Source organism: Erithacus rubecula (genome assembly GCF_903797595.1).
Source record: "Erithacus rubecula genome assembly, chromosome: 23".
NCBI classification, from domain to species: Eukaryota; Metazoa; Chordata; class Aves; order Passeriformes; family Muscicapidae; genus Erithacus; species Erithacus rubecula.
In genome coordinates, this window is record NC_136675.1 from 6,594,766 (window position 1) to 6,607,709 (window position 12,944).

At 51.8% G+C, this 12,944-nt stretch overlaps 1 protein-coding gene across 1 annotated transcript in view; it reads right to left on the reverse strand.

Moving 5' to 3' along the window:
• Positions 1–1,262: 1,262 nt before the first annotated feature.
• Positions 1,263–12,944, reverse strand: part of RUNX3 (RUNX family transcription factor 3) — a 37,306-nt gene continuing 25,624 nt past the window's right edge. The window contains exon 5 of the mRNA XM_079325523.1: positions 1,263–3,379. Coding sequence (XP_079181649.1) covers positions 2,856–3,379 — 524 coding nt within the window. The 3' untranslated portion in view covers positions 1,263–2,855. The remainder of the gene's footprint in view (positions 3,380–12,944) is intronic.

Sequence of the window (12,944 nt, forward strand, 5' to 3'; positions counted from 1 at the left end):
GGACAGGGAAAGAGCAGCGGGAGGAGCCCCCCGTGCCCCGGGACAGGGAAAGAGCAGCGGGAGGAGCCCCCCGCCCGGGCACGACCCCCGGCGAGAAGTGACAGGCGGGAGGCAGCGGGGCCATTGTAACCATTCGTTTATTGTTCCACATGTCATTGACAGGATTATTACACGGCCACGGCCAGCGGAGCAGAAATGAGCCCACCCCAGAAAAGCAGAGCTGTCCCCCAGCCCTGGCTCTGTCCCCAGGACACTCCTCCAGGCACAGCTTCAGGAGCAGAGCCTCCTCTTCCTCTCCCCCTCCCCACCTCCCCCCTCCCCAGTGACAAGTGCTACAGGTTAAAAATTGGGCTACATATTAAATATAGGGCGTTACCTTCAAGTAGGGCTGGGGTATTACAGAAATAACCACATTTTTTTGGTATCACTAGCTTTTTTTTTTTTTAATGTCCATCATAAGACACCATTAAAAAACCCAACAACTTTAGCCTTCTTTATCTACAAAGATCTCTAATCTCGTCTCCTTAGTCTGGTGTTATTTTACCCTGCACATACAAGTATTAGAAGCATTATTAAGAATCGTATCCTTCAACACATTTAAGAATTATATTATTATAACAAATAAGACCAAAAATTAGATTTTATAGTTAAATATTCTGTGAGCCAGACAAAGGGGCTTTACTGTACAAGCGATTGTGCATCTTCTTTTTTTTAAAAAAAAAAAAGCAAATTATAGTGCAAAGCAAAAAACATTGGCCTGTCTCGTGACCATTTGCATACAACAGAGGTGCATCTATTTACACCTTCACATGACAATATGTCATAAAAACAACATCGTTGCCATTCTTTTAATTATTTTCTCTTTTAAAACTCGCTACAAACAGTCTTAAATTAACCTACAGCTACGAATGCCTTGTTTCCTTTGTGCTTTCAACCAGTGGGATGGGATGACAAATGCAAAAAGGCAGCAGAACACAGGGCAGGCTGCCCTGCCCAGCTCCAGCGCCAGCACTAAGGCAAGTGGAGGTTGCAGTTTTGCTGGGGTAAGGCATTTTAAAAAAAAATATTATTATCATTATTAGCATCATCATTATTATTATTATTATTCCTGACAAGAGTTGTTGTTGGTTGCTTGTGGAGCTCAGTGGTCATGGCAGCTCTCCAGGGCAGCAGGAGCCGTGGTAGTGCAATCGCAGCCTCTGTGCTGAGGGTGACCGGCTGCCAGCTGGGAGCTGGGGACAGGTGACAAGGCTGGGGACAGGTGACAAGGCTGGGACAGTGTGGTGAGGCACAGGGGCCAGCAGGGCAGCTCTGGGGGATCGGTTTTCTGGTGTTTATGGGAGAAATGGGAGGAGAAAGGCGTGGTAGGTGGTGGCACTGGGGCTGTGCTCTGTGTGCCCCCCCAGTCCTGCCAGCACCAGGAATCCTGAATCCAGCCCCAGTTCCCGTGCCAGCAGAGGGCACAGCCAGCCTGCAGGAGGTGACAATCCCTGTGCTGTGCATCACAGCCACCCTAAGCTGGCCTTGGAGGAGCCCACAGCCCCCACCCTGGCCCTGTGTGGTGCAATCTCCTTGGTGTAAACTCTGAGCGTGTGTGGTGCTTGTTCCTGCAATTCCTGCAAATGCCACCCGATGCCACCGCCACCAGTGCCACCTGGAGTGTCCCCTCTTCATTTTATTCCTCTACAGGAGATCCCTGTGCTCACCTGGGGTCACCTGGGGGAAGGACAGGAGGGTGAGGGGATGGAAAAGGCTGCACAGCATCAATTCACAGCATTGCCTCCACCAGGAGTGGAAACTGCTCCTTCCTGCAGATGTCAGAGCTTTCAGGATGAACTGACACATGTGAGTCAAAATAAGAAATTGTGTCAATCCTCTCTAGGTGAGAACATGGGAAAGGACCAGAACAGAATTGTGATGCTTTACCACTCGGAGGGGATGGAAGGAACACCTGGAGAACGGTGGCAAGGCCGTGCCAAAGGCTCCTGAGCCCCTTGGAAGTGCATCTTAAACATCTCAGATTGTCCTGAATGCCGCCTTCACTCCAGCCACCAGCACTGAGGTTTGCTAAGGGGAGAAAGAGCTGAACGGTGAGGTCAGGACAAGAGAGCAAACAAACAAAAACATCTCTGTAAAAAGTACATCTGGTGTGTAAACATGGAGGGGATGAGCCAGGCCTGGGTCAGCCACGTTACTGATTGACAAATGACAACAGTGACAGCAAAAGGAACAATACAACTTCTGTCGTCACCAAATAATAACAATAATCACATCACAGCTCTTGTTCACGTGGCTGACTGAGCCCCAGTGCCCCTGGCTGTGCTGCAAACCCCACTGCTCTTTGGTGCTCAGGGACCCTTCACCAGCAGGGAGAGAAGGACAGGAGGCAATGGGGTTTTTTATTTTTTTTCTCCTTTTTTTTTTTTTAAAGTTCAGTCCTCTTGCACTGGCAGAGACATGGCTCAGATGACTCCGTGGTGTTTTCTCTTCTCTGAACCATTTTGCAGAGGAAGGGTGAGATTCTCCTCACTTCTGAATGCTTTGTGTGGGGAAGAGGTGCAAGTGAGATGAACGAGAAGTGTTCTGCAAGTACCAAACATCTGATTCCACACGTCCTTGGTTTTTGGTTTTTTTTTCCCCTATGTACAATCCACATACCTAAAACACATGGAAGGAACCACATCAAGCGACACATTCAAGCCTCGCGGGCGTTCACCTTGAAATGTAACGAAGGTCTCGGTCCATCTTGGCTCGATGTTTGCATGCAGAGGATCCTTTGGAAGACTTTGGTTTACCTTTTCCCTTGGTGGCTCCCACACGCCGTTAAAGCCCTCGCTGCCCAGCCGAGCTGCTCCTCAGTAGGGTCTCCAGACCGACTCATCCATCCTGCCCGTGGTGCTCATGGCCGTGGGGGAATTGCTGTGGCTGCCGTCCGCGTCCACGCCGTCGCTCTGCGCGCCCAGCCCCGCGCCCATCAGGCTGTTCCCCGCCGAGGCGCTGCTGCACGACGACAGCATGCGGGTGGGCGAGCGCTCGCCCCCGGCCACCATGGAGAACTGGTAGGAGCCCGAGGACGTCCCGTAGTACAAGTGGTAGGGAGAGGGGTTGGCCTGGAAGGGCCCGCTCTGGTTCTGCGTGGAGCTGGGGTAGGGCGGCGGCAGGTAGGTGTGGTGGAAGCGGGTGGCGGTGGGCATGCCGCTCATGCTGATGCCGCCGATGCCCGTGGCCGAGGGGGTGGCGGTGTAGGGGAAGGCGGCGGACATGGCGCCGGGGTAATGCATCCGCGGGTCGGAGAAACGCGTCTCGGTCAGCGCCGGCAGCGCCGGGAAGGAGCGCTCGAACTGCCGCGGGTCCGAGAAGGGGCTCAGCTCTGACGTGCCTGCGGGACAGGAGGGGGTGTATTTCACTGATATACCACATGGAACAGACAGGAGGGGTTTATTTCACTGATATACCACATGGAACAGACAGGAGGGGTTTATTTCACTGATATACCACATGGAACTGACAGGAGGGGTGTATTTCACTGATATACCACATGGAACTGACAGAAGGGGTTTATTTCACTGATTTACCACATGGAACTGACGGGGGAGGGTTGGTGTATTTCACTGATTTACCACATGGAACTGACGGGGGAGGGTTGGTGTATTTCACTGATATACCACATGGAACTGACGGGGGAGGGTTGGTGTATTTTACTGATATACCACATGGAACTGACAGAAGGGGTTTATTTCACTGATATACCACATGGAACTGATGGGGGAGGGTTGGTGTATTTCACTGATATACCACATGGAACTGACGGGGGAGGGTTGTTGTATTTCACTGATATACCACATGGAACTGACAGGGGGGTTGTTGTATTTTACTGATATACCACATGGAACTGACAGAAGGGGTTTATTTCACTGATATACCATGGAACTGGACAGGAGGGGGTGTATTTCATTGATATACCACATGGAACTGACAAGAGGGGTTGTTGTATTTCACTGATATACCACATGGAACTGGACAGGAGGGGTTGTATTTTACTGATATACCATGGAACTGGACAGGATGGGTTGTTGTATTTCACTGATATACCACATGGAACTGACGGGGGGTTTGGTGTATTTCATTTATATACCACATGGAACTGGACAGGAGAGGGTGTATTTCACTGATATACCACATGGAACTGGACAGGGGGTGTTAGAGTGTTCCCAAGGAATTAGGAGGAAAGCACCTCTTGGAAAGAGCAGAGGTGTGGATGATACAACTGTCCCTGAAAAGGGCCCCTGGGATTTCATACCCTGAGACAATGAAACTTTTGGGGAGAAATGTTCACTCCCCTTACTGAAACTTTTATTATCATTTAGGATTTCTGTTGGTCTTTAACTTTACTAGATGATTGGTCTTTTCTCACCTAGAATCTTAAAGCAATTGGATAGTTCTCAATTTATAATTTTACCGGTTAGCATCTCAATCCCCCTAAACCCTATAAAAAAACCTTGCTATGCTATGTATCCGGATTTTGCTGGTAGAACCCTTAAATAAAGCTGCCTCAGGGGCCAGCTATCTGAACTCCCATAGCAGCCTGAAGCTAGAACCATCCTAGCCCTGGCAGCTACACTGAGGGACTTAAATAAAAATCCCTAAACCCGTTTTGTTTAAGTTGCTCCCATTTCCTGTCCCGAAATTTGTTGTTTCCTATCCAAGAAGGGACACGGCTAAGCTGACTTCTCTTAGGGGTCTATTCATCTCGGGCAGATTAAAGCAGCACACCCCATAAACACAGAAAAAAGATGTTTAGCCATGACATCAGCTGTGTAGTAAATAAATGGAGGCAGGCCCCAGACGGCCGGGGCTGGGATCATCCATCCCTGCTGTATACACACACACACACACGGAGACAGGCAGGAAAAGCTGGAGCCCAGACCAGCCTGCTAAGCCTTCTTGTGGGTGGCCTGTTCGTGCTGATACCATCAGGGGATGGAGCTGATAAACACACAGCTGAAAACTCCCAAGCCAGGAGCCACAGTATCCCTCTGCTTGAGTTCTCTGTGTATTTTTCTCCTTCCAAGAGGATAAGGAGAGTGAGAAATTCAGGCTCTGTGCTGGGGGAAGGGAGGCTGGGGGCAGTGTGGTGGGGATGGTCGCCAGCTCTGTTGGATAACAGAGCCCCCCACGCCTTTTCCTGGAGGGTCTAAGCCCAAAGGGGGTCGCAGCTGGCTTGGAACTGGGAAGGGATCTTGGCTTTGGATCCCCTGCTCCTGCAGGAAGCCCAGGTTAGAGGTGGGAATCCACAGCAGAAGCTCCTTTGGGGAGCTGGAGGCATTCCCGTGGCTCCCTCGGCTGTGCCAAGGCTGAGACAGAGCCCAGGAGCCTCTGCCCTTGGTGCATCCAAGCAGAGAGAAATGAGGTTTGCTCTGCAAGGAGAGAAGTGAAATCCCTGTCCTTCAGACCTGCTCTATTTTCCTTTTGTTAAAAGCAGGGCCTTTCTCCTCTGCTGGAGCCTTTTTTTGATCACATCATCTGGATTTGTATCCCTCAGAGCAAGAAGCCATGAGGTGAGTATGCTAAACACACCTGTTGTTTTTGGAGATGCAAACACACATCCAGAGGATTGTGTGGCTGCTCTGCATGCACAGGGGCGTGTGTTTCAGATCTGTTTATTCCAATGAAGCATTTTCAAACTCTCAGAGCTGGCATTCCAGGCCCTGAAGCATTTCCCCAGGAGAAAACACTTGATTCAATCCCTTACAGCTACCCAGCGACACGGGCACGCTCTGGAGGAGCAGGTACGGAGGGGATTTGATGTGAACCTTCTGATGCCAGGTGAGTGTTTCAGGAGAAGGGGAGGATCCTCCCTGCCTTCCTCCCTGCCCCGCAGGCGTTTTGCGGGCGCCCAGCAGCGCCTGCCTTCCCACGCAGGCTCCACCGAGGGGAAAGGTGGGGCAGCACCTGCTTTGTGAACGTGGCTGTGGCTTTGGGGCTGAGATAAGAGAGGAGCAGCTCAAAGCTGTCCCAAACCCACGGCTCCGCACACACCCGGCACTGCAAAGCGCCCCCTCCGTGCTGGGCCGGCTGGAAAAAAAACCACAGAGGTGGGAAAAAAATATCCCAAAGGTGATTTCAGCCTCCCTGAGCCCATCTGAATCCCTGGGAGCTGAGGTTGGGAGATGGATCTGTGAGAGGCAGCCACGCAGTGCTGGTGGAAATGCAGCAGCATCATAGTTTGAGATTAGGACAATTGTTCAAACCTGCTCTGAATTAAAAACCCAAAAAAGCGCTGGGAGGTTGCACCCGTGACCTGCCAGAGCCTGGCCTGGGCTGCAGCATCTCCCAGCACTGAAAAAACTAATAACAAATTGAATAAACCAGACTGTGAATAAACCACAAAAAAAAAACTCTTCTAAATTTGTGATCTCTTCAGAACAGCAAAAGGTTTTGTTACTTAGAATTTTAGTGCTAAAAAGTGCTTTGCCTGTTAAATAAACAGGGTTTTCTTCCCGCTTCTCTCCGAGAAAATATTTCCTCAAACTAGTTAAGGAAAGAACTGCTTAAATCTGTTTCCTAAAGAAACCCCATTCAAAAATTTTTTTCCCAAATTTACCCTAAACCAGAACAACTCAGCAACCCTGCACTGAGAAAAAGCAGCTCCAAACCCCCCAAAACACCCAAATTTCTGCTGCCTTCCCCGATGGCAACCACACTGCGCTCCTTTTCACAGCTCCATAAATAATATTCCGTAAAATGCAAATGGAAATCCAACCTGAGCGCTCAGGGCACATTTCCCTTTTCCTCTATAATGCACTCAAAGAGGTTTGTTTTTTTTTTTTTTAAGAGGCTAGGTTTTGTTGGCCTGAACTTGCACCGTTTGGCAGTGGGTTCCCTGCTATTAATTTAGAGCAGGTAAGATTGTTAATTAGGGGCTGTGTGTGACAGACAGGGCTCGGTGAGGGTCTGGAGACACTCGGGTGGGCACAGAGGGAGCTCTGGCCAGGGGTTCAGCGCCGAGCTGCCAGTTTGGATCGGCAAAAAGCGAAACCCTCAGTGCCAACCCCTCAGGCGGAATCCGCAGCCATGAGGCGGCCGCGACCAGCTCGCTTTCACCCCCGCCCGCTTTGGCCTCTAAGTATGGCCCAGAATGAAGCTCCAGCTTTCCCTGACCAGTCTCGGGTTACAAATAAACCCCAAAACTACGCAAAAAAACCCCAAACCCGCGGTGGGCCCGGGCCGGCTGAGGCGGCAGGGGGCGCCCGGCGGGCAGCGGGAGGAGGCGGGAAAGGGGCGGGAGGAGGCGGGAGGAGGCGGCCGGGTCTCGCCGCCCCCTCGGGGATGTCTCCGTGTCCTCTCCCTCGCCCCGGAGCTCCTCTCTGTCCTGTGTTCTTCATCTCAGGGCTTGCTGCTGTGTCCTTTCACCTCAGGGATGCGCCTCCATCTTGGTGTCCTCGCCTCAGGGCTTTCCTCTATCTCATGTCCTTCACGTGAGGGCTGCGCCTCCATCTTGGTCCTCACCTCAAGGCAGCCCCTCTGTCCCGTGTCCTTCACCTCAGGGTTTCCTCTCCATCTTGGTCCTTGCCTCAAGGCGCCCACTGGCCTATGTCCTTCACCTCAGGCCTTTCTTCTATCCTGTGCCACTTACATCAGGGCTGCCTCTCCATCCTGTGTCCTTCACCTCAGGGTTTTCCCTCCATCTTGTCCGTGCCTCAGGGCTCCCCTCTGTCCCATGTCCTTCACCTCCAGGCTGTCCCTCCATCCCGTCTCCTTCACTTCACCACTGTCTCTGCAGCTCAGCACCCTCAACTCAGCATCTCCTCCATCCCGGCTCCATCACCTCAGGGTTTCCTCTCCATCTTGTCCTTCCCTCAAGGTTTCCTCTCCATCCCATCTCTTTCACTTCAGGGTTTCCTCTCCATCCCATCTCCTACGCCTCAGGGTTTCCTCTCCATCTCGTTCTCCCCTCAAGGTTTTCTCTCCATCCCATCTCCTTCACCTCAGGGTTTCCCCTCCATCTCATTCTCCCCTCAAGGTTTTCTCTCCATCCCATCTCCTTCACCTCAGGGCTGTCCCTCCATCCTGGCTGTCTTAAATCAGAGCCACACCACCCCAGCCCCTGCCCCACATCCGAGGAAATCTCCACTGAAACAACCCCAGCGAGATCCAAACAAAACATGGCCATTACCGCCCTCCATAACCACCTAACTCAGCAGCAAAAGCCCCGTCACAGCCGGGATCAAACAGCAACTGGAGCCAGCGGCTGCTGAGCAGAGCCAGGGAACAAGGAGTGGGTGAAGCTTCACCCTCAGACCCCACATTCCCTTTGGAATCACAGCTGAAAATGGCCTTTAAAACCCCGTCTTGCTGTCCCCTTCCCCAGCACATCTCACACACATTGCTCCGTAGTGCTGCCTCCCAGGATTTACTACGGTTTTCCCTCGCTTACTCGCCGTCCAGCCCCCATTTGCTTTTTTGGACCCTGGCAATCCGAGCTTGAGTACTTCAGTTGTCCAGTTGCCAATCAAAATATTTGAAGGAAATGTTTATTTTCTTCTCGAAATCACACCAGCTGCTGCACTAACTGAATAAGCCCATTTAGCTGTAAGAATTTAACCATTGTAAGAGTGAATTGAGTCCCCCAACTACTCCAAAATCTGACCCAATCTATCAGCGGAAATGTCAATGTTTTGGATGGGAGTTTGGGGAAGTGTGGAATGTGTATTAAATAAAAGCCATGTAAAGGTCAAAGCCCTGATTAGTAATGCCACTGTCTCCTCCTTAGGGCTGAGCTGCCCTGGGACCGCAGAGGCCGGGACACACCCCATGATTTAATTGTGCAGCTGCAATTTGCACCTTTTGAGGACCCCCAAGTCCTCCCCCAACACGTGAGGCTGGATAGGAAAATGCTTTGAAAGCTGCTCAGCCCCTTTCCAGATAAAACAACAGCTCTGCAGTGACACAGCAGCTCTCTCCCCACCTCGGGGACAATACAGGTCTTTCCTTGGGTGGGTGGCCAGGAGATAAATGCAAAGAGATGCCCCTGATGGCAGCCAGACCTTGGCTGGGTCAGGGTGGCAAGGGCTGGCCAGGAGGTGGGAGGGCTGGTTCCTGAGGTTGCCAGCCACAGAGGTTTCTCTGGGTGTGTTCAGCCGCCTCCCTTCAGACCACAGTGGGTTTGGGATGGAGTGGAACTGGTCCCTGCACCCTGGTGGGGTCAGGGCTGGTGGATCTGCTCTGAGCTCCCTGGAAGCCTTTGAGGAGATGAGGCAATGGGCCCTGCAGATGGTTTTAGGGATTGATGTGCCTCCATCGCAGAGGAGCAGTGGGTGCTGCTACCTCCTGACCCAGGAACACACCTGCTCTGCCCGGAGGGGAGACAGGGCAGCAAAATCAATGCCAGGACCTCTTCAGAGCTGCAGTGGTAGCCAGACAAGCAGCCCAGCCCAGGCACGTGGCAGAGCACAGCCCTGGAGCCTGGTGTACAGCAAGACCATCATTATCAGATTGTCTGGGGCCAGGCAGCGACGTGTGGAACCTGAGCAGCTCCTCAGCAGCCCAGACACCACCAGGTCCCACCTTAGAGATGTGGGGAGCACGCGGCGGCTGAGGAACCCAGTCAGCAATAAACCTGAGCTTGTGTGGATGTTACACAATAAATAACTCACAGTGTGCGAGACACGCAGAGAATAAAGGGAATTGAAAGGGAACTTGATAGTGTGGCACTCTCCAAGTGTATAGAATATAAAATATCTTCAGCCTGGCTGTAGATCACTGTTCTAATTCTACGCATATGTGTGCCTTGCAAAATTGTTATGAAAAATCTACCTCAGGGGAAAAAGCCCTCCTTTCCTGTCTTACTGCACAGTGATTGACAATGTAAACACTAATGATACTTCGTGCTTCTGTATATAACAACCAGCTCGTGTGTGATGAGTGGGGACAGACATTCCCACTCTGGATGTACCTCTGGCTCTTTTTACTCTGCTCGTTTCTGTCACTCTTGGACCTCCAAGCCGTCTCTGAGTATTTCTCTGATCTTTGTCCCCTCTCCACTTCCTTCCCCTGGTGGCAATAACTCCATGAGGGAGCACGGAGAAGGCCAGGAGCAGGAGAGGATCTCCATGGGAAGGTGCAGGAGATGCAGCTGAAGGCCCAGCTCATCTCTAGAGAAGGCGCCGCTCTCCTCCCCACCCACGCGTGCAGGCACGCTCTCACGCCTCTGTCACCTATGTTAACAAGTTCATTTGTTTCCAACTCAGAGCCAGCTAAAAAAGAAAACGGCCCCTTCCTCCCAGCCTACGTAAAATAGAGCAAAATATATTTTGGGGGAGGAGGGGAGGTGTTGAAAAAAAAAAAGGAGGGTGTGAACAGCATCCGTTGTTACACGCCCATGGAGCAGTGCTCTGTATCTGATAGAACCAGCTCACAAACTGGGTGCACGGACTTCCTCTGCAGAGCCTGACAGAAAATGCAAACCCCAAACCAAAACACAACACCCTACAGGTCCTTATCACAGCATCGTCAGGCACCACCTCAACACTGCCAAGCACGTTTGCTGCTCACTTTTGTGATTCTCCCCGCACAGCGTGTGCTGCTGTGCACACACACACGCAGCCCCAAACCCACCCTTTGAGCAGCACAAACCCAGATCTCCCACCCCGAATACAGCAGGCAGCAGCAGGGCAGGGAAATTCCCAGGTATTCCCAGCTGGATGGATCATGCACTGCATCTCAACCTCTTCTGCAAACCCTTCCATTGGGACGCTCCAATTCTCTGCACCCATCCTCCTGGGCAGGACCCTGCTCCTAATTCCAGTGTGGATTTATGCAGAACCAGTTCAGCCCCATGTCCAGCGCTCTCCAGAGCTTACATTAGCTCCTCTGCCTCGCAGTGCTCACCCCCTCGATGTATTTACACAGAGCAGTCAGCTCCGCTCCCCGCCTGCCCTTTGCTAGACTAAACAAGCCCAGCTCTCCCAGATTCCGGCACATCCCGGCTCATCCCAGACCCTCTGCCCGATCCCCCTGCCCGGCACATCCCGCACTCCCGCCGCTAATGAATAACGGTGCTAATTGGGTGGGCTGAGCGGCGATGGAGCCGCTCCCTCCGCCCTGCCCGCGCCTCGCTCTTTACCTGTTATTCAAAGGGTATTAAAACAAATTAACAAGCCCTGACTACATGAAAGGAAGCTGCTGGATTTACAACCCAGCCTGCAGCTAGACCACCTTGCCTGCCGAGCAGGTTTGGGCCAGGCTGCGTGTGCCATGGGAATCCCACTGCGGAGGGGTGATGGCACGGGGGGCTCCAGGGGCTCCCGGGCTGGGGCTGCCCACCCCAAACTGCAAAATCCCAGGCAGGATGGCACCCCCAGGGGAATCCCTGCTGCTCTGTAGGGCTGCAGCACTCTGAGATGTGGCTGGGGAACAGCCACACAAACACAGTGGTTGTGGGTGCCTGGACTCTATCCTGGGGTAAACTCCTGCTCTGTGGTTCACCTGTGACTGTTCCATGCCAAATTCACTGCAGGGACATCACAAATGTAAAGGAGAGGAGCAGAAAAGCAGTTTAAAGATAGACACAGAGGCCTGAAAGCAGGCAGGAAACCCATCTCGAGCGTGTTCCTTCCTTTGAGGCTGAAGCTGAATCCCACAATATGTTTTCTTCCCACTAATGCTTGCCTAGCTTCCTTTGGAAACAATTTAGTCTCTGCCCGTGGTAGAATGTTTTTATCCATTAAGAAACGGATATTTTAAAGAAACCATAAGTCAATCTGGACAGGGATTAGGAAGCAGCAATTCAGTGTATTTGCTGGGCACATAATTCAGGACTTAACCTCAGAGCAGCCACGTTGCATTTCAGAAACAAAGGGGCACTTGCTGCCTATGCCAAGAGGCTTCTTAAAAGTAATGTAATACTTTAAAAATGTATATTTAAAAAGAAAAAGAGAGAGAAAGACTTTATTTTAAAGGCATACAATGAAGCATTCTGCTGAGGATAAAAATGTTGAGCTGACCTGAAGTAATGGATTGGGAATGAAGCTGAGCAAATTTCAGATCAGGAGATCTGAAGCTCTTCACTAATGAACACAGAGTCTCCCAAAAACCATTCAGCAGGCACTGGGGCTAGGAGAGGCTTGCAAAAGGATCTGACATTTACTGTCCTGCCTGTGAAATCCCTGTTCTCCCTGTCAAAGGGAGTTTGGCTTCTCTGGAGCAGAAACAAGAGTGTGTAGAGGAGCATGAAGTGCATGAATCCAAACAGCTCTCTCAGGTACTGAGGAGATCTGATCTAAAATCCCTTTGCAATTGTCCTGATGAGCACAAGGCCCCTCCATGCTCCATGGACAAGGCACACAATTGCTTTTGAGTGGTGGAAGATGTTTCCACCACAGACCTCAAGCGTGGGCGGTCCTGCTCTGCTGCGCTGGGAACAAAACTGCTCAGCCTGAGATGTGGGCAAGGGAGGACCCAGAGATTTGGGGGCTGTGTCTGTCACCAGCCCACCTCCCCTGAGCCAGGGGGGGCCTGGGAAGCAGCTGAAGGCAGACAGCAGAAGTCCCTTTAACATCTTGCTTCACTTCTGGAGAGCTACTTGATTTTTTATTTTTTTAAGCTGAAAGGCAAAACTGGAGTGTAGCAGGCACGCAAGGCTCTGGCTTGGCGTGCCCCGTAATAAGGAACCATTTCAAGGCATCCTAATGACAGCTTGGTGTCTCGCTGCGGGGATGGCACAGCTGGGATTGCAAACACTCACATTTTCCAGACCTCTCTGGAGAGAAGCATTGGGCCAAATCCTCCACACAGGCTCTGCTCAGCTGAAGCCAGGGAGGCAGAGCTGGATGGTGATGGGGGTCTGCCTGGGCCAGATTCTCATCACAGCCACGGGGGTGAACACAGAGTTACCCTCTTCACCCCCAGAGCAGCACGAGTGGAATGAGATCTGCTGTGTGCAG